We start from the raw sequence: 21553 nt of genomic DNA, 5'->3' as shown, positions 1-21553 counted from the left end.
TCTGTCACTTCGACACCATATCCTTTTTTCACGACTTTTCTACTTATTTTACAAATGGATATATTTATATTCCCCTTACCCAATGTGTTATTGTTCAATGTTTAACAACTACATTGTATATTATGTAAAAAGTGATAACAAAACATCATAATGACGCAACATGTACTAATTACAAATAATGACGTACAGGTAATATACTAAAATATACTGAAATATACTAAGATAACATGTAAACATTATACACAATGTTGTGATCAACGAAGCCAGCTAGTATATTGTATGTCTATAGCGTTTATTGTACATCTTTATAATAAGCTCTCCCTCTTCTGAATTGGCTCCCTTTCTTTGTTAACATTGACAGTGTATGCCTCCACACTCCCCTGTCTGAGGACCGACTCCCTGGGTGGAGTTTGGAGTAAAGCAGGTGGGGTCATGCTTTTATGCATAGACCTGACGCTCTCGTGCGACGATCGGAGGTGTACTGTGGTATAACGGTTGGGCTGGGCCAGAGTTCTCCTTGTTTCACATGTAGTGCTCTTTATGGTCCCGTTCTCGTCGTCCTGGTTTATAATTGGGAAGTTATGGACGCGGTATACACCTCTTCCTCCTTTCGTCCTTTTTATTTTACACGTTGCAATCAAACACGCTACCCACCCAATGACTGTTAGTATTAGTAATAGTCCGATTGTTCCTGTCATTGCTAGAGAGGTTGGGTCTTTGTTTATTAGCCTGTCACCGACTACATTGATACCACCTCCTATTGTAGCACTGCACGATGACACTATAAAAGAAAAAGATAAAAGATAATTTGATAGTTTGTACTATATATTATAAATGAATTGTTTTATACATGTATATCCTTTATCTTCTCTCATGTGTTGCACCTGTGTTTGGGGGTATGTATATAGCATACAGTATAGCATTTCTCAATGTAAACGAATACATTTATTAACTATTCTATCTCTTTCCTCTCTCTCTCAATCACTTTCCTGTACTATAGGAAGTGATCGTAGTAGTGCATCAATCGTATGGTTTTAAAGACTGTAAACATTGCCCCTGAGTATATACATATAGTGAGCAGTCTGCGGTAGAGTGAACTACGTGACATAACATAAACAAGTATTATTCAATTAGGACTACTACATGCCAAGAGATTACAAGGTACTGAAACATGCACAGACAGAAATATGCACTGTTGACTCATACATATGCCATACATGCCTGATTCTTGTGAATGACTAAATCACTACACCTCCTACATGTATGTACATGCATGTCTGTTTCACTAGAATTTACTACTTGGCAGATAAGAATTGTACATTCTCTTTTCTCAATAATTTCAGCACAAAGTACATACTAGTCATGTATATCATATTTCACCTATGAAAGTCGGAATAGTGTCTAATAAGTATCTAATGATATCTAATGAGGGTGTGTATGGGCATGTCATATAGATCACACGCATACTGGGCATTCTACTATAAGGCTATGACGTATTCTCAGAAAATAACGAAAATACATTTATATAAAATGATAATTGAGTTATGCTATGGCTGAGTATGTAAGCTAACCTGCAGAGGATTGGGTAGTTGTGATAGTCACTGAACAAGAAGAAAGGAAGGAATGTGTAGTAGTAACAGTAGTTGAAACAGCTGGAGTAGTGCTCATTATTGAGTTAGTGTTTAAAGGACAATGTGATACTGTAGTGATAGATGGAATGCACATTGCTGTAGTTTTTTGAATGTTAGAGAAAGAAGGAAGAGGATCTGATATGATTGTGTCAGCCGAAGAAGCTCTTGCTCCTCTTGCTGCTGTTGCTGATGGTTCAACGGCTTCTGTGTGACTGGGCTCTGTTGTAGCGGAGGCCAGGTCTTCTAAAAGGAAATAATCAAATTATTATATAATTTTTAAATATGTATTTTAACATTGCCAGCTACTCCCACACATGTACGGATAACATACTTATCAACTTATAATAATAATAATAATTATTATTATTATCATATAATAATAATAATAATAATGTAATAGTCACAATAATATAATAATAGCAATATAGCAATAATAACATTTTTATATTTATTGGATGTTAGCACCATGAGTCTGAGCTTGTTTAGATATCAGACAACCTCAGGCCAACTGCTCACATCACATGAGGTTCATAGTAGCCAACCACAACACACTCTGTCTGTATTAGACTCAATTAGTCAATGTATAGTGCATTGTAGTAGGTGATAGTAAATAGTGTAGATATGCTGTATATGTATGTACTAATAAGTGTTGATGCTCTCTAAATGCACCTTGAAAGGATCTTGAGGGGTTTCACCTCAATATGTACTTTCACACCAAAACACAAACCAATTGCCTCTCCTCTCTCTCACACATACACACACATTACATATATGTATATGTACATGTATACCGGCACATAAGCATGTCCACTATTGTGATTACATGTAGTACCTATTCCAGTAATTGTTTGATTAATTGTAATGCAAGTTGATCCCACACAATCTCTTGTTCGTCGTATTATTCTCTTGCCACTATCTAGTCTTTATTAGATCAGTGCGTTAACATTTGCAACATATTTCTTTTAATCTTTACTGATTGTCTGGTTGAGACACGCCTCAGGCCGCAGTTTAGATCACCAGTTAGCAGACATTGTTTATAGGTCGCGAGTAAGTGTAACAATTATAGTGTTATTGGCATTAAATTAGAACTACCTGTTTTGATATAAATATTATTGATATGATCTAATACTAGGATTACATGTATTGATTAGCAATCAGTGATCTCTTAATTTCCATAGCCTATCCTTGCTACGCACACACAATGACTGCATATGACACTAGCCTTACTCACAGTCATCACAACACTTTCATATGCATACTTTAAATATTATGCTTAATGAGAAGGAAAATTTTGTCGTGTTGTATTACTATGATGTTATGTAGCATATCCCGGGAACAATTTAAATTATTAGCAAACAATTATTTGGTTCTTTACCTCCTTCCGTGTTGTTCTTTGTCACATTTATCAGGACCACTCTGCTGTGATAATGGAACCGTCCCAGTGTTCCATAGCTTAGTCCCTGCAGCATTCCTTCACATTGCAGGACATGTACTCCTGGAGAACGGAATGTTATCGTGAGGTTACTGGTCAGGGGCCCTAGGTCTATCAGGCTCTGATTTTCGTCGCAGAATATAAAGTTTCTGTCCCTACACTCGCTCTGTCCCTGACAGTTTGCCATGTACACTGTTTGGTGAGTGTTCTCTTGTTGGTTGTTGATGTTTCCTCCGTCTAATAGCCACTGTAGACTCCCACATTTACTCTGACATTGCAACTGAACTGACTGCCCAGTGACTATTGATAATGCACTGATATCTGCTCCTGGCATTGTTAGTGTTGCTGCAATGGAGAAATAGAATAAAGATAATATATAGTTTAGACATGTATCTATGGTTTAGATAATAGCAAGCAAACTATTTCTTACTCTTTTACCTGCATTTTTAAACCTTGCTAGCTGGCTATTTTCATTACAGCTTGCTCTCCCTGCAGGGCATTGAGAAAAGAGTATACCTAATGTCATCAATAGTTGACAAGCAGTGGTGAGCTGTCTTTGAGGCATCTTCTGTATCTCTGCCTTTACACGGGACTGTTTACACAGCTGCCTTCTTTGATGTAAACTCTTTCAGTCTAGTTTACTTATATAATGGAGAGTATTAGGGGAGTGTCAAGAAGCCATTAAACATGTACCCAGATGCCAGCTTCCTACATTCATTGCATTGCTAACACCTAGTGAAGCCTGTGATGAGCCTTGGATGAGCCGTGTGTAGAATCTATGATAACAATTGCTCCTACTTTAATTCCCGCTTTCAATTTCTGGTTCTCTTCTTTTTTTCTGTCAATTTTTATTCTTGCACACTTACTTGTATTAATCTTTTCTTTTTATGCACATGTGATAACATGTGATAGATCTATATTGGCATCGATCAGCATGTTTATATTAGCATATAATCCTATCACAATTGTTATGATAATGTCATGTACTCAATATTTGTGAGGTCTGTAATTTTTATAAATAGTTATGGAATGTTCATGGTTAATTGACTACCTCTCTCTTTCTCTCTCTTCCTCATCATAAAATTTCCCTCTTGTCCCCTCCTACACTTCCCCTTGTCAGAACACCCTAAATTCTCTAACATTGAATAAATTATTGAAATATAGAATAGTTGCTACATAGCAAATATATCAATTATATTACTATTATCTACTTTGTAAAAGTTAATTCTTGGACTATCGTTCTCAAACAGAAGCCCATTAGAATGCAGCTGCTTTCTAAGTGATGTAATGCTAGCTTCCATAGATGCATTTCTAATATTATTAAGTTGTTCTGATTGCAAACCATTGAATAGATTGTTATGCAAATATTGGTGGCCGGGTATCTACATTACTAATGCACGCACTAATGCATTTATATCTTATAATATTAATACTATATGCTTAGTGTTGGTGAACGGAACTGTTATTAGATACATATGTGTATAACTGCATTTCGGGTTCACTGCATGTAATTGTAATACTGATGCTATGTATGTTCTAGTACATTTTATGTGTTCAAACATAACAGGAATTTGTCTAATTGCATCAATGTCAATCCTATAGGTACAAACATCAATAAAAATACGTTGCTATAGTTGATTCATGATAGTAATACTAGAGGTATCCAGGTGTTGTGGGACTTGGGAATTAAAAGAGAAGGAAATGTTACACCAGTTGAGGATATTAGGATTATTGGAGTGTCTGCGTGAGAGTGGATTTGATTAGAAGACTGTCTGCATGGATTTGATTAGAAGACAATTGTTTCTTTATTTAGACCCTGAACTTTTTTCAAAAATAGAGTCACAACTTGCTCAGGCATTTAAAAAATTCAAAAATTGTGCATTTGCTGCTCTTTAATTAGAGTTTGGCTACTGACCCACCTATTAGACCAGCATTATTCTGGAATTGAAGTGCTACCTATTATTCTCAAAATTATTCCGGAAATATTGGGACACCTCTAAGCAGCAGTGCTCTCTGTCTAAATGAAAAACAAAATATTCTCAGTCTTAAAAGGTTTAATAAATCTAGTACATGCTGAAGCTTATTCTCAGTCTCAAAACTTTCACTAATTTTATATCTTATAGTATTAACACTATATGCATGGTGTGGGTGGACAGAACTGTAATTATATACGTATATGTATAACTACATTTTGGGTTCACTGCATGTAATTGTAATACTAATGCTACGTATGTTCTAGTACATTTTGCATGTTCAAACATAACAGGAATTTGTCTAATTGCATTAATGTCAACCCTATAGGTACAAACGTCAATAAAAATATATTGCTATGTAGATCACATAGTTGATTCATGATAGTAATAGTAGAGGCGTGCAGGTGTGGTGGGGCTTGGGAATACAAGAGAAGGAAATGTTGCACCAGTTGAGGATATTAGCATTATTAGAGTGTCTGCATGAGTGTCTCTAGTGACTAAGCGAAATAATAATTACTGCTAATATTATAAAATTTGTAAACACACATACAAGCTAGGCCATGCAGCATTATAGCTCTCGTTGCCAACTAAGTATATTATTATCTTGATTCATCCAACTTATTTGCTTTGCTTTGCGGATGTGTATCCATGCACGATATTATATTCACTATTCCTCTTTTCATCATCATTCTATCCCTTCTCTCTCTCTCTCTCTCTCCATCTCTCTCCTTTCCCCTTAATCTCCCTCTAATTGTTAGTACTTTGTTTGTTCAATGGGTTTGTTTGTAACACCTTGTTCATAAGAACTGCCAATTTCCTAGTACTGTACTCAATGTTGTACTCATTTCCTTATAATCAGTATCATCCATATAGTCTATCCATACAAATCTTATGTAGCTGCATCATACGCCTGGCCATGTAAGTACATATTATGCACATGTGTTTGCATTTTGGGAGAAATTCATTATCAAATCTTACATTATAATTATTGCATTATTCCATGCATTGTCTGCCATATACAGTGTGTGTTTACTACTCCAATATTTGGATTTGATTAGGAGACAATTGTTTCTTTGTTTATAGATATCCCTGCTAACATATTAGTTGGTGTTTATGCATACAATTTAATGATGTCAGCTCATATAACTGACCTAATTATTATCCAATCAGTTTAATATTTCGGATTAATGCTGCTTAACTTCCAGCTACTTATATAGCTCAATTATAAGTATGTTTTTGTCAATTTCAAAATACATGCAGAAATAATAATCCCATGAATTATGCCACTTGGACATCCTTTTGTTGATTATTTGGCATCTGGCAAGGAATTGCATGATTCACAGAAGACATTGTTTTGTTGTAGTGCTTCATTCTAAATATACTGCATACATTATTGCTTTTTGTTGCAAGCAGTGTATGCACGTAGTGCAGGAAGATAGTCCTATTTGTACATTTTTCATTACTTGTTGCCAGCCAAGCACTATACTCCACAACACAACAAAACAGCATCAGCATCCAAACACTAGCCCACGCTATACTTACGTATCTGCATATATACTACTCACTTCGTACTATTATATAGTTATACTACATCCTATGTGTGTTTAATTACACTTTTACTACAGCCTGTGTACACTCGTGCTTTTATTATTTATAACTATATATTGATTTGACCTCTGTGGCTCTGCAGTCACTACTCAATTTTCCTCCTACCCTTTGGACTTCTCTGATAATTTGATATTTACTGGTTTCTCCATATCTAGTGCTACAGTGAACACTTCTGCTCTCAAGGAGGAAAGGTGATAGAATTATATAGAGAAGATTTTTAGAGGAAGGCAGATGATGGGTGGGCCTCCACTTTCACACTTGGTATTGATCTGTTTTCTGTTTTGGTTCTGTTCTAGTCTGACCAAAGCTTGCAGTAAGTAATTAATTGCAAAGTTGCATAATCTTTCATACCAGGCTACCAGCATAATTGATTTATTTTGTTTCAAGCTACTTCTCCATTCCTATATATATTCCCTATATGTAGATATTTTCCCTATATGTAGATACTGTTGCTAAGTTTCAGCCCACTACACTAGTCCTCAATCATAACACCCACAATATATCATGCTATCTGACCAAGGATGACTCTTCTACATCCCTTCTCATTAATGATCAGATTAAGCAGCAAAATGGAGATTTCAATAATATATCCTGGACCTGTATTAATGGTGGAGGAGAAGGTAGCTCAAAATATGGATACAACATAAGCATACTAGGAACACCAGAGAACAACAACACGGTTGTTAGGTGTCGTATAAATGAGCTATGTTCCACTATCACTAGAATTATTGTAGTAGATGGTTAGTATATTTTACGACATAGTCTTGTTACTATTGATACTATGCTACAGGGCCACCATCTGGACCTCACCCAGACACTCACCCACTCAATACCAGTCACATTGCAATCTCTTGGTCTCCAGCATGGGCCTATCCAGTTAATACCTATACTGTAATGCTTTCAAGAGATGGAGGAGTAATGGATGAAGTTAATACTAGTAATACTAGTATAGTTATCAGTAGAAATGATAATATTGAATGTGCATTATTTAATGTAAGTGTTACAGCTATCACTGATATTGGAGCTGGTGAACCTAGTAATACTGTACAATCTGGGTTTCCTATTTGTGAGTTATTTAATTATACATTATACTATTATTAATTTATATTATTAGCATTTAATTCCAGTACTGTTCTTAATACTTCGGTTCAAAGGTTACTCTGTAATGAAAGGAGAGAAGACAGAAATCATTACAGACTAACAATTGATGTAAGTTGACCATTAAAATTTTATGCCCACTTAAAATTTTAAACCATACCTTCCTGATCATGTAACAAGGAAATGCCTTTATAATTGGCATTTTCACATCAAGGAAATGCCTTTATTTTTTGAAATATATATTTCCTTTAGCCTCCTGCTGTCTGCCAGTATCAAGTATTGAACTATACAGTGAATATGATCAGTTCTGCTGGTGAAATTATCCTCAGCAATGAGTATTCTTCTCTGCCATATTTCTACTATACTCTACCAAGGAGTATCGTTAGTGACACTTATACTATAACTACTACAGTGAGGAATCAAATAAATGAGATAATCAACACGACTGAGCCAAACAAAAGTAAACATCACTGCAGCAATGGGATGTGTACATACATGTACATGCATACACACTCTTGATATTACTTAGTCATTCCTTCCTTCATTCTTTCACATTTCTTCTTACAAATATGTTACTTGTTTGTTTTTAGAAATCGACTATCTTAACATTCCTTCCATAGCTACTAACACAACAGGTGAGTGACAGTTATTCAATGAGTAATATTGTGTTTCGACTTTGACTGACTCCATGCATGAGTACATGCTCCTCCTCAAATTTGTGCAATTCCTAGTAACTCGTGACTGTTTGTGTACCACTCTCTCTCTCTCTGGCTGGTTGATGTTTATCACTTTTTTATTTATTTATTTGTTATTATTATCAAGAAAAGGAAATTAGCTGTTATCCGGGTGGTCCATATAGCTGCTATACTGGAGCCAGTTAGCTAGTATATGCAGTTAGAAGGAAGTAGAGCCAGCCAGATATAAGAGATCAAGATTTGGTTGTAGTATATTCTTGAACTCTAGCCATAGAATTTATCAGTAGCCAGAGAGGAGAGTTGCTGTGGCCATGCTTGCTGCTGTTTTTCTACTGCTACTGACTATTGTTAGATCTTCTTTTTCTTCCTGTCCACTAGTTACAGTGCCACTCACTGATAGAGTTGTGTTTGTGAATGAATCCATCAGCTTCTCCTGCAGGTTTGATGAGAACAGTGACACTAGTAACATGGAACTACTCATTAATGGAAGTAATATAGTTCTATCAATTCATCCACCTAAGGGTAATTTTGGAAATATACACTATGAGAGGAAGAGTAATGGATATACAGTGACTGTAAATGTTTCGACATTGGAGTATAATAATACTTATTTTAGATGTGTGTTGCATGACAATTGCCTGACTGAAGGGTATCTTTATGTTACAACAGGTAAATTATGATAATTAAGATTATTAAATGTAGAGAATTTTTGCTATTAGATCTATATCATGCTTGTTTTTTCACTATTCACAGATCAGCCTTCTCCTCCGAAATCTGTAATGGTTGGCTCAATGTCGTCTAATTCTCTAATCATCACTTGGTCTCGGCCATGGTTTTATCCTATTAATATTTATACTGTATTAATTTCATGGAGTGAAGGAGTAACCAATGAAGTTAATACTAGTGATACTAGTATAGTTGTTAGTAGAAATGATAGTGAAAGTATAGGTGAATGTGTTTTGGTTAATATAACAGTTACAGCTATCACTGATATTGGAGCTGGTCTACCTAGCATAACTCTACAGTCTGGGTTTCCTATTTGTGAGTTTGTTTTTTGTGATTATTTTAATCAAAATAATTGCACTTCTTTCCTTCCAATTTCTCCTCCTTTCCTCCTCCTCCTCTCTCTCTCTTTCTCTTCCTTCCCTCCCTCTCTCCTCCCTCCTCCCTCTCTCTCCACCTACAGCTCTTGATAGTGTCGCCATTACTCTTATAAGCCATTCCTGGATCAGCGATCGCGTTATTAATATTACATACAAAGTAACCTAATGCTTTCTTACATAAACACACATACTCACTACTAAGACTTCCACTTGGCAACAACCCCAGCCTTTGCTATTACAAGTTCATGTATTGCGGTTAACTTTAAAGAATAATTCTAGCATATTCTCTGCATCATTCTACGAATAAACATCAAAGCCATATATAATGCATCAAGCCCTATCACTAATTACTCCTCAAAGTCAAGTAATAATCACTATAAGTACAGTTTATAGTCATGCATGTAAACAGGCATACAGTAATATCATCAGGGTATATAAAAATGAAATACATTTTATTCCCACAGACATATAATATTTGTAGTTTTCAAGACGTTAGTTATGAGATTCTTGTGACTCATGAGGATACAAATGAGACAAAAGTCATCAATGGAAGCAGCATAACAACCAGCAGTGTCATTGGGGGTCTGCTCCAGTCACTGATAAGTGTCATCATTGTTGATGTTGGTATATTGTTCCCAGGCACGACTGATCTTCCTGGCATGTACTCTTTTGTTGTGACTGCTGCTAGCGGTAATGAGACACTTACTGTACCTTTACTCTCTAATATCAGTAAGTATCAAAATATTTATCATCAGACACAGCTGATATATATATATATATATTCATGTAATTTTCCCTTTTACAGCTTTTTTATACATGTATACATTTAGTTTTCACTTGTATGTGTATGTAATCTCTGCTTTTAATTCTCTGTTTTTGTATGTCTTTTGCTGTATTTTTACTATCTTCTACTATATTCAATGCAATGATAGCAGCCTATGGACTAATTCATGTCCTTTTAATTGCCAGCTTTGTGTTAGTAGAGTATAGTACATCACAGAGGCTGCTTAGCCAAATGTTGTTATCGTTCACTTTGTTTATGTCTACTTAAGTAATTTTTAATTTTTAATTTATCGATCGTGATGATGATCAAAGAAAAGTCCACTATTTGATGATTATACCCTTAATTTCTCTCATCTCTCTCTCTTTGTTCTTTCTTCTCTCTATTTCAGGTCCTACAGTCATGGTTTCACCTACTACGGCTACTAGTAAGTTTAACTTTATTTTGCTTGTAATTGTTTACGTGAATGTGTGTATGTGTGGGTCGACAAATTGGTGTAATATTTGATATGGAAGTTGAAGCTAAACTGTCTAATTCCTCCTTTGACTAGTGAATTAGTACAAACACACACGCAGACTAGTAAACTGTGAATACATACCATCATAATATGATTGATCTCATTCCATAATCCTTCCTTATCACATAAGCAAGGGTCGAGGGAGAGAAAAAGGGAAAGATGACTACACTGATTATTATATTAAATAACATTTTATAGGTACTGTCAGTTCTAGTTTTGTTGCTAGTAGTTCTATTATCATTGTTGCTACTAATGAACCAAGCTTTTTTGAGGAAAACGTGATATATATAGCATCTGGAGCTGGGGGTGCAGTTGTACTGATAGTAATTATATGTATTGTATCAATTTGCTGCTATATTGGATGCAAGAGCAGGAGAAAAGGCCCAGGTATGATATTCATGAGACAGAATTAATTATTTTAGTTATATTTAATGGCTTAAAAGTGTATATAGGTGAGCAAAATATAAGAATGCTTTTCAGCAAAAATGCTCGTAACTTGAAAATTTTTTGTCAAAAACAGCTCACACTTACTACATAGAATAAGGACATCAATTGTATTAAAAAGTGCAATAAAAATTTAGGATGATTTTGGAGCCAATTTTTAGAAAAAACCATGGGCTATGGTACAGGGAAATTTTCAAAAATTAGCTCATTTTTAAAAAAATGGCCGTAACTCAAAAAATTGAACTTGGAATCAGCTCAAACTTTCTACACAGCATAAGTACATCAATATGTATCAGAAAATGTAATAAAAATTGGGGGTGATTTTGGAGCCATTTTTTAGAAAAAACCATGGGCTATAGTACAGGGAAATTTTCAAAAATTGGCTCATTTTTTAAATGGCCGTAACTCAAAAAATTGAACTCGGAATCAGCTCAAACTTTCTACACAGCATAAGTACATCAATGTGTATCAGAAAATGCAATAAAAATTTGGGGTGATTTTGGAGCCATTTTTTAGAAAAACCATGGGCTATAGCCTATGCTTTTTTCAAAAATCGGCTCATTTTAAAAATGTTTATGACTCAAAAATTATTTGTGTGATCAAGCACTGTTATTTTTCCCTGATTATTATCATAATACTACCTGCTTATAATTACATGCTATTATCATTATCATTATCATTACTATAGTACTCGTCATACCACCAATGGAGCCTAATCCCACTTATGCAGTGACGTCTGATCCTGATAGTACATATGAGACAATATCTAACATACGAGAGTTAACGCCTATCAAAAATCTGACACCCTCTCCATCTAACATGAAGCGTAACCCCTCCCCTCACCAATTACCAATGACCTATGGCTACCACCATCACGACGGCAATGGGCAAATGGCAGCTCCTAATCTCCCTCCTCCCAGAGCTTATAGAGAAGAAGTGGGAGGAGCTAGTGTCTATCCACCACTCCCACCATTGCAGTGCCCGCCGAGAGAAGACGAGTATATTGAAATGTCGTCTCAAAGTTTAACGTGTCCTTCCCCTCGTTACATTACAGGTCCTTCTCCGAGAAGAGGAGGAGGTGGGTTAGAACCTGTTGATGAAATCATACCTTTTCATATAGCTGCAGGCGAGACCATTGCAAATGGATTCCATTTTGAACCAAATAATACAACAGTATGAAATGCATTCGTGCAATTTTCTGTCTCTTTCCTCTTCTCTTTTTGTCTCTCTTGTATGACAATTGTCTGTGCAGTAATTCATTGTCACTGCTGAAAATCGTGTCTTTATTGTTTTTATTAATAACCAGGTATTAACTTCCTAATCACAATAATTCAACAAAAGTATTGGCATTATAATTATTATATAAATGTTATTATTATTATTATTATTATTATTATTATTATATTATTATTATTCTCATCATTTTTGTTGTTATTGCTGTTAGTATTATGTGGGTGTCTTTAATTATGATAATTTTTATTAATATGACAGATAGTGTACAATACAAGCCATTGAGTCATTGAATAACAATTCAATGGGGCCACTTTCACTCTTAGAGTCCCCTCTTACACAATTCATAATGCTAGTATTATTATCTGGAGTAAAGAGAGAGAAAGAGAAACATTAAAATATTGTGCTTCCAGTATGCTTAGCTTTGCTTTAATAATTTTGATATTGCTCTACTTCTCAGCTCCTTCTCTTGCTGAGTGTAAGCAACAAAGTAACACTAGTAAGACTTTTAGATTCTTTTAAATATATTTTTTACTTCTTTTCCCATTTTATCTCACTTTACCCTCTTTGTTAGATAAGACAATAGAGGCTGAATACCTACAGTCATTGACCAGTGAAATTATTAACATCACTTGTGAGGGCAACTATACTACAGAAATCACAAAACCTAATGACAAGACCTGCTATGGCAGCAAGACTGAAGCCAATTGTACTGCAACGTGTAATTACAATGGGACTGGGATTCCGAGAGATCATGCAACTGCTAACATAACAGCTAACGTTACTTGCATTTCTGAAGAAATGGTCAAATTTCATTGCATGATAGATGTAGGGTTTAAAAATGTATGTCATATAGAGATGATTGAAATATTATTAGAGTCAAAAGCAGTCTCTGGTAAGTTGACATATTTTTTAAATTTAAATTATCATTATTGATAGATTCCAGTTCTATTGTCATTACTCCCAGCACAGCAATCATCACCAGCTCACTCCTACCTACTGATCATCCCCTCTTACCTACTAAAACACCCTCTGATGTCATCATAATTAGTGTGACTACATCAACTGTCATACTAGGACTGCTACTCATTGTTATTACTGGAGCCATTGTTGCATTTGTTTGCATTAAAAGAAAAAAAAGTACATAAAACTATACTATGTCCCAACTGAGAATGGACCGGAAGTGAAAGCAGCTGCATTGGAATTTGAAAAATGTAGTTACGTCACCTATGACATGTTATAATGATATTCATAGAGACATGGCCAATATTTCGGCTGTGTTGTTTCACTCTTAAAACAGTCTTGTTCTTCCTGATAAGCAGTACAATAGCTGCTGGAGTCAACTAGTCTTTATAAAGCCATCATTATCAGAAGATCTTGCTCTATTACCATTTTAAAGGAAGAATTATCAGTTTGGGCGCTCGACTACATGTGCTTATGTAAACTATGACATCATAGAACGTCATTGCGGTTAGCTTTGGTATGCCATTGGGTTTATAGGGAGAACCCGGTTCTCAGGGTTCCTAAGGGTTGAGAGACCCAAGATCTGAGATCCTGAAGCGGCATTGGGCGACTAAGAACCTGTGAAAGTCTCATCTTTATCCCACATTTCTATAAAAAGTTATTCCAGTTTTTCTTGGCCCAAACTCAGTTGGGACATAGTATAGATAATGCATGCATTGAGGGGCTTGAAAATTTTGTAATATAAAAATTGTTTTTTTTAATTTTGCATTAATTATTTTAGATAATAATCTGAGGGCACTAAGTGTCCCAAGTCATTTCAGAGAAAACCCGATTTACGAAAAGACTAGCCCTATGTATGATGTGGTACTACACAGGAAAGATCTTAGTTTATTGAGAGGCATAACCTCAGGCTATGATGTCATAAAGGAAAGCATTGAAAGCAGTGGTCAACACACAAAAAAGACTGATGATAGAGTTACAGAAGATGTGCAATATATCGAAATGTCCAGAGTTCATATCAGGGGTTTGGAAAACTCTGGGCTTTGCACTTCTAATGTTTATTACTAAAAGAGATTATTTTGATCGTCTTGTAAGTAATATTTAAGTTCTAATTGAATGTTGTGGAAATAATTGAGTGTGTAATTGGAGTGTACAGGTGTGCTGTTCTTTATTAATATAATTAGCTATATTTGGTGTTTTGCTTTTATAGTTGTTATGATAATGATTAATATCATTTGTGTTGTATAAATAAGAATGCTTCCTAATCCAATTACACGATCTGGTACATAGAGCAATGTTATGACAACTATGATGTCAATACATTGTAGTGATTAAATGACTGGGAAATATTCTCCGTGACTCACAACAATGGATATAGTAAGACTACAGCACCCATAAAAATAATGCAAATTGGACCAGGGTTGTCAGTAAAAATTGAAGCAGCTTAGCTAACGGGGACAAAGGGGCACATTCTTGTCTAAATTAGCACTTTATTTGAGAAGTAATTATAAAATGATAAAAAAATCCTCAGCCATAGGATGACATACAATACATAATTTTAAGAAACTGACAAGATGTGCATATCATACAAATACTAAGACTGGTTACAGTAACAGATGTATTTGCACAAACATTTAGATATAAGTTGCTCATGACTCAGAGGAACAGCTTGGGAGTCTAGGCTCATCATTAGATGAAGCTTGATCAATAACATAATGATTTGATAATGCATTTTGTACATTAACACTTGCAATGGTGCTTGATTCATGAGGCTCAATAGGTCCTTCAGGAATGTAGTTAGGGTTTTGGACAGAAAGGTTGATATTATTTGGACCATTCCCCGTCTTTCTACACTGTAATATCACAAGAAAGAATACTATAATTAGTAGAGCAACAATAACAAGTCCTGCTGCTGAAGCACCAGCACCTGTGATAACAAAAAAGGGAAAGAACAAAGAATGAGAAAGTGTGACAATTATTTTATTATTGAATAGAAAAATCCCCATGAGACATAAAGCAGCTAATGAACTACTCCTCCACACTAGCTATGATTAATCATTGCATGTACTAGTATTATACTAACTAGAAGCATTTACTGTACTGGAATGATGGAATGTGTGCAGTATAAACTGACCTATTGTAGAAGCACTAACAGCAGGTAAAGCTACCGTAATTGAAGGAGAAGGAGAAGAAGAAGAAGGAGAAGAAGAAGGAGAAGGCAAACACAATATTTCAGTTGACGTATATGCACAATATGAACTGCTAGTAACAGCCTTTGTAGATGCACTCGAAACATGCAAATCAGACGTTTTAGTTGTCACCGCGATTGAAGGAGATGAAAAAATAGTATTAGAAGATAAGTATAATGTCTCAGTTGATACACTTGGACAATATGAACTACTGGTAGCATAAATTGTAGTAGTGGTTGATGTAAAAGTGCAGCTCTGTGTTTTAGTGACAAAAATGGATGTAGTAATAGGCATAGGAGAGATAATGACAGAGGATGTTAGGACACTGGTGGATGTGACCGTGATGTTGATAAATTGAGTAACATTTACAGTTCCAACCAAATCATCATACGTGTTGCTACAGAGTGGCGTTGGAAGCAATTCACAATCTTTGAGAATGAAATTACGAGTTTCTCTTTTATCGTCATAAGTCCGGCATGTAACATTGTAGCTGCACGATTTAATGAAACTAGCAGAAACTAGGACATTATCCAGTGTGGTAACGTTGCAGGTTTGGCAGTCAGTATGGGTATGCATCTGGGAATAGTTCATCAGAGTACTGGCTACCACATCATTAATATACATTATAGCATGAGCACCTCCAGTTAGGGTACATGTAGCTGTAATGTTAATGTTCTCATCCCATGAGCTACGGCATTCGGTACTGGAAGTTACATCAATAATATCTGAGAATTATAATAGATAGATGAAATGAGATACTTGATTTTATCCTAATTTCACTTACCAGATCCTGATGCAATAGAAAGCACAGAAATCACATAGAGTAAAAGATCTGCAGACATCATAAGCATAGCAAGCACTTTTCTATGCATCTAGGAACACTATTTTAGAAATTTATAAACTTTGGACTCTTGAGCCACACCTCATCTTCTAAAGGTGTGGCTCAAGAGTTCAAAGTTTAATATTATAGTGTTCCTATAGATCTCAAAGCATGCTAGACGTAGTCTATTTATAGCTTGCTTAGCAACTCATTTCAGTATCCCAGCATTCGCAAATATGAATCGTGTTGTAATATTCTTTTTTCTTTCTTTGTATGCTACAGTCTTTGGACAAGGTAAACTCTATTGATGAATTTTTGCAAATTATTTTTTAAAAAGTTTTAAAACAGCCACAGAGTTATAACATACTTCCTAATGGCCATGTGATTTCAACCTGCAAAGGAAAAGGAGTACATTCAGCTATACATTTTTTCAAGCCAGGTCTTGGTCAACTATCAGAAACACATTCTTTTGAAGGTCTCAAGCTTTATGGTATATACCTTACGGTAGACTCTGTAAATATACAAGGAGGCAAAATTGTAACATGGGCAATCAATATTACTGGATTGAGCAATATAGATGAAGTTCAGTTCCTCTGTAAATTTTTAGCAAATGACTTTCATGAAAGTGACACAGCAAAAATCAATGTTATCAATGGTATGTTACTTTATTATAATTAAATGAAATATTATTCTACCTTTACTTTTATACACACAGAAACATTAGGTGCTCCAATAATAGCAGAATACAACGAAACATACATTGAACTGTACTGGTCTTCATTGCAAAGTTTCAATGTTACCAACTACACACTGAGGATCACCAATACCAGCAGTGGCAGCACCACTACCATTACAACTCCATTAACTGAATGGACACTAACTCAGGATCAGCCATCATCCAACAGTCACCCTTTAATAATAACAGTTGAAGCATTCACTGATTATGGGTCTGTAATCAGTGCCTCTCTTACTACAGGATTTCCTAAAAGTAATCATGTTGTTTATTATTTTATTATTTTTACCATACATACTTAGAACTGGTTGCCATTAATAAGAACGATATTACAGCAGATGTTGTCAAAAAAATCAACGGGCAGTTGCGAGTGACAATAAGTTTCATTGTATGTAACAATATATTACTGTAACTACAGCACACATCATTATTATCTTTTATTTATTTATAGCCTCCTGCAGTATTCTCCTATCAGAATCTATACTACAGCATTATTGTAGAAAATCTCAATGATACAGAAATGTATTACAGCAAGAATGAACTGAACTCTACTACACTAGTCATTGATGATGAAATGATGAAAGAAGGAAAGACGTATAACCTCTCACTCTTTGTTTGGGAGAGTCTGCGTGAAGATGTAGTGCTTATGACACATAAACTGTTCAGTAAGTGATAATCAGTTTAAGAACAATGCATAGAATAATCTTAAGGTGAAGCAATTCTCGCTAACTGATTGTATTGCATTTGTTTAAATTTGCTTTCAGTGTCTATCATGCATAAACTCACATCAACTCGCATGCGTTCAGTAAACATGTTGTTAGTCTTGTGTTAAGCTGCAAGCAGAGTGCATATTCTTACTCAGCATGCAGCCATGTGCAGCGTACATTATGCTTAATGTTATGCATAGTCCATCAGTTGCATTTACAAAAACACAAAAGTGCAACTTTAAACTTAACATAAACAATGAACCTGTTTGGAGTCAATGAAAATATTGTGTGTACGAAATGCATGTAAAGGGAGTTTTCTTTCAATTCTCATTCAACTTTGCAAACAGGATTTCTTCTGTGGCATACATGATCATCGGCGTAAACATGTTTTTCACACCCTTGACATTCGTTAGTGCATCAATTTTACTTGCTATTTGTATGCAAAAGTAGTACAAACGTGGTAAACAAGATAATGACAGAGAAAGAGAGAAATTAAAAGTTCAGGTGTATATAAGTTTTCTTTATCTTTCCATAGGTACTGATTTTACTAATACAAGAACACCTTTAAACTCTCCCTCTCCCACTGGTAACTAATGAATTCAACAATTAAACACAATATTTACACATGCATGCAGTCCCTGTAGTATTGCTTATCAACTGAAAACAATAGAAGGCATACCACAGATCCTTTAAAACAATGTACACACACAAACAATTCCCAACTGTTTCTATGTATCAGTATGCCATGGCATGATATTTTAAGTAGTAACATACATTAAAAGAATGCACAAACAATATGGCAAATGATCTCTTTGTTTCTAGTGCCATCATCAAGAGCAGGATCAATGTTAACACAATGGTATGTGATAGCTGGTGGCATTGCTGGACTCTTCTTAGTCCTCATATTACTGATTGTATTTGTACTAATCATTATATGCCTACGACTGAGAAGATTACAACGACCTAGTAAGAGTGGGTCACTGTGGGTGCATCACGAACATGCATAATTTTAGAATATAAATAATATAAATTTTTTGTGCCATAGCTATGTCACAAAATGTCATGGAAGAGACTAATGATAAGATGTTTAGAGAGAGGTCCCTGAGTCTTCCGATGTCATCAAAGAATAAAATGTTCAGGGAAAGATCACAGACTATACCAGCCCCTAAGACAATGGCTACTAACCCGATTTACGAAGCAACTACGCCAATATATGACATAATGCCTAATGACCTTAAAGGACTTGATAATCCAAACCCAAATCCAATTCCTCTCCCTTCAGCTGCCGATAATTCATTGTATATGGACATACCACCTCAGGTAAGGACACGCATATAGATCTAGCTATGCAGTGATTGCATATGAATGACTATTAGTAATATTAATTATTCTGCTTGATTGTTTTAAAGTTCAAACTAGTAGCCACAAACTATAAGCAGTGTTTGCAATAACAAACACGTGCAGAAGGAAACTGAAACCATGACTAGAATAGCATGGCCTTTTCCAGTTAATCCTGTGATTATAAAAAGAAAGCTTTTATAGTTGCATAAATAATCTTTTCAATCAAAGCAATACCAAGAAATGCTTATTGTTAATCTAAATTCTAAAACAAAAACATTCACTATATATATATATATATATATATATATATATAAACACATGTGACCTAATGTATTTATTAATATTAGGTACCGCCTCCTCGTAAAATGTCATTGGATAGTCCTGGAATTAAATCCGGTACTGAGGTTGTACTATCAAAGATTGCACAGTTGGGGGAGGATCCTAATGTTGAAAACAGTGACTACATGTACATGAGGTCACAGAGCCGTTATGTTAAATCGCCTGTTCCTACAAGGCCAAAGGAGACAACCATAAAACCATCAACACTCACTCTTCCAAACAGTCGCAATAATGAGGAGGAGAGAGAAGGTAATACTAGCTAAATGTTACTCTTTTGTCAAAAATGACTAAGAGAGAATTTTATGATTTTTTTCTGATACATTATGCATGTATTTACGTTATTTTATCAACTTTGAGCTGATTTTGATCAAATGTAGATTTTTTGCAAATTGTTAAACTTGCTCCAAAATTGGGCTAAAGTTCTGTATAAAGACTTTAGCTCTATACAGGGTTGTTGGCAAAATTTTTTCAAAAATTATAAAAAATTCTTCATTTTATAATTTTTTTCTGATACATTATACATGTACTTATGTTGTGTAGAAAGTTTGAGATGATTTTGATCAAAATTGAATTTTTTCTGAATATTTAAAGTTGTTCCAAAATTGGACCAAAGTCCCCTGTACTATGTATAGTACAGGGTAATTAGCCAAATTTTGTCAAAAATGGCTATGAGAGAATTCTACATTTTTATAAATTTTTTTGATGATTATGATCAAAATTGAATTTTTTTACCAATATTTGAAATTGTTTCAAAATGTTGTCAAAAATGGCTAGGAGAGAATTCTGAATTTTTATGGTTTTTTCTGATGCATATACATGTACCCTATAGGAAGTTCCTTGCATGTTCCTTGCATGTTCCCTGCATGTTACCATGCAGTTCCTTGCGTGTACTGAGATGCGCAAGGAATTGGGACGTTTTCTTGCATGTTCCTTGCAAGGCCCTTGCATGTTCCTTGCAAGGGCCTTGCGTGAAACTACTTTACGTTCCTTGCAAGGCCCTTGCATGTTCCTTGCAAGGACCTTGCATGTTCCTTGCTCATTAATTCCTTGCATGTTTCTTGCATGTTAATTCCTTGCATGTTCCTTGCATTTATTTCCTTGCATGCTCTTTATACACCACGGTAATCTTTTATTTATACATGTAACTCTTAATAATAACTATAGTGTCAAAAAGTTACTTCACATGTACTATACACATCATTTACATGTGTACACTTATTGTTTTAATGGCTTTAACTTCTTTATCACTGAAAAATAAAGTCAGTTTTTAAGGGCAGCTAAAGCAATGTAGATAAAATTAAACTCTCTCTTCAGTCTCCTTTTGTCCTGTCCATACATCAGTAGTGTGCCTTCATGATAATCTTTTTGCTTTACTACCTGTATCCAGGAACAAAGATAATCTTGCTAATGTATATACATATACATGTATGTATATCTTAGGGAACTATAGCAGCATTACTAAATGCTTACCACTTTATTTCCACCATCATAACTGTTTATGGTTTCAGTTGGTAGAAAGACACCATTTAGATATCTTGATTTAAGTGCTAGCTACATTAGCCAAGCCAAAGGATTGTCCAATAACAGATAAGCCAACAATCCGCCCCTTTTTTGTTCTCTCCCGCCTAAAATAACTACCCGCTTAAATTTTGTATAGGTACGTGATGCATGCTTTGATATGTACATGCATGTATGTACGTATAAAAACTTTGATACATATCAATTATAGTGTTATTGTAGTACTATAATTTCATTTAATTTTAAAAACTAAAGTTCAAGATAATCTAGTTCTAGAGTTTAGTTTTTATTGTATTGCTCTGGACTTGTCTTTAATAAGTTTAGTTCTAGTGCTAGTGCAGAAATAGATTTCGATTTGTTCTGGTATTATGTACTATGTAAAACTATGTAAAACTATAGTATAAGGTAGTTTAAGTTTATTTCTAGTTCTC

The 21553-nt window shown here is 34.9% G+C and overlaps 5 protein-coding genes across 7 annotated transcripts in view; 3 read left to right on the top strand and 2 right to left on the bottom strand.

Annotated features, from left to right (window-relative positions):
* Positions 1 to 116: 116 nt before the first annotated feature.
* Positions 117 to 3676, bottom strand: LOC109583754 (uncharacterized). Of its 2 annotated transcripts, none has more exons than XM_019999198.1 (4): positions 3502 to 3676; positions 3007 to 3408; positions 1572 to 1874; positions 117 to 781 (listed from the first exon to the last, which is right to left on the bottom strand). In XM_019999198.1, exons 1-4 carry the CDS (start codon positions 3626 to 3628, stop codon positions 306 to 308), a joined length of 1308 nt encoding a protein of 435 aa, XP_019854757.1. In that variant the 5' UTR covers positions 3629 to 3676; the 3' UTR covers positions 117 to 305. The 2 variants fall into 2 exon arrangements, with proteins under 2 accessions (XP_019854757.1, XP_019854759.1); XM_019999200.1 differs by having other exon boundaries at positions 1572 to 1871.
* Positions 788 to 12609, top strand: LOC109583753 (uncharacterized). 2 transcript variants are annotated; one of them, XM_019999197.1, is made up of 14 exons: positions 788 to 1161; positions 6800 to 6957; positions 7088 to 7384; positions 7435 to 7710; positions 7759 to 7853; positions 7995 to 8202; positions 8333 to 8377; positions 8816 to 9106; positions 9191 to 9478; positions 9624 to 9697; positions 10005 to 10269; positions 10713 to 10748; positions 11037 to 11225; positions 11971 to 12609. In XM_019999197.1, the coding sequence occupies exons 2-14, from the start codon at positions 6876 to 6878 to the stop codon at positions 12459 to 12461; spliced, it is 2637 nt and encodes an 878-aa protein (XP_019854756.1). In that variant the 5' UTR covers positions 788 to 1161; positions 6800 to 6875; the 3' UTR covers positions 12462 to 12609. The 2 variants fall into 2 exon arrangements, with proteins under 2 accessions (XP_019854756.1, XP_019854755.1); XM_019999196.1 differs by lacking the exon at positions 788 to 1161 and having other exon boundaries at positions 6701 to 6957.
* A 317-nt stretch (positions 12610 to 12926) lies between these two features.
* LOC109583729 (uncharacterized) lies at positions 12927 to 14709 on the top strand. The gene is made up of 4 exons (XM_019999174.1): positions 12927 to 12990; positions 13087 to 13233; positions 13413 to 13652; positions 14257 to 14709. The coding sequence occupies exons 1-4, from the start codon at positions 12927 to 12929 to the stop codon at positions 14541 to 14543; spliced, it is 738 nt and encodes a 245-aa protein (XP_019854733.1). The 3' UTR covers positions 14544 to 14709.
* A 239-nt stretch (positions 14710 to 14948) lies between these two features.
* On the bottom strand, positions 14949 to 16530 carry LOC109583736 (cell wall integrity and stress response component 3-like). The gene is made up of 3 exons (XM_019999182.1): positions 16449 to 16530; positions 15610 to 16389; positions 14949 to 15402 (listed from the first exon to the last, which is right to left on the bottom strand). The coding sequence occupies exons 1-3, from the start codon at positions 16513 to 16515 to the stop codon at positions 15125 to 15127; spliced, it is 1125 nt and encodes a 374-aa protein (XP_019854741.1). The 5' UTR covers positions 16516 to 16530; the 3' UTR covers positions 14949 to 15124.
* A 155-nt stretch (positions 16531 to 16685) lies between these two features.
* Positions 16686 to 21553, top strand: part of LOC109583760 (uncharacterized) — a 6071-nt gene continuing 1203 nt past the window's right edge. The window contains exons 1-9 of the mRNA XM_019999206.1: positions 16686 to 16778; positions 16822 to 17139; positions 17200 to 17472; positions 17520 to 17605; positions 17669 to 17882; positions 18460 to 18510; positions 18747 to 18890; positions 18970 to 19244; positions 19613 to 19853. Of these exons, the coding sequence (XP_019854765.1) occupies positions 16721 to 16778; positions 16822 to 17139; positions 17200 to 17472; positions 17520 to 17605; positions 17669 to 17882; positions 18460 to 18510; positions 18747 to 18890; positions 18970 to 19244; positions 19613 to 19853 (1660 nt within the window). The 5' untranslated portion in view covers positions 16686 to 16720. The remainder of the gene's footprint in view (positions 16779 to 16821; positions 17140 to 17199; positions 17473 to 17519; positions 17606 to 17668; positions 17883 to 18459; positions 18511 to 18746; positions 18891 to 18969; positions 19245 to 19612; positions 19854 to 21553) is intronic.

The sequence above is a fragment of the Amphimedon queenslandica genome, unplaced genomic scaffold, assembly GCF_000090795.2.
Source record: "Amphimedon queenslandica unplaced genomic scaffold, v1.1 AMPQUscaffold_13285, whole genome shotgun sequence".
In the NCBI taxonomy this organism is placed as follows: domain Eukaryota; kingdom Metazoa; phylum Porifera; class Demospongiae; order Haplosclerida; family Niphatidae; genus Amphimedon; species Amphimedon queenslandica.
This window is presented reverse-complemented; position numbering and strand designations above follow the sequence as displayed.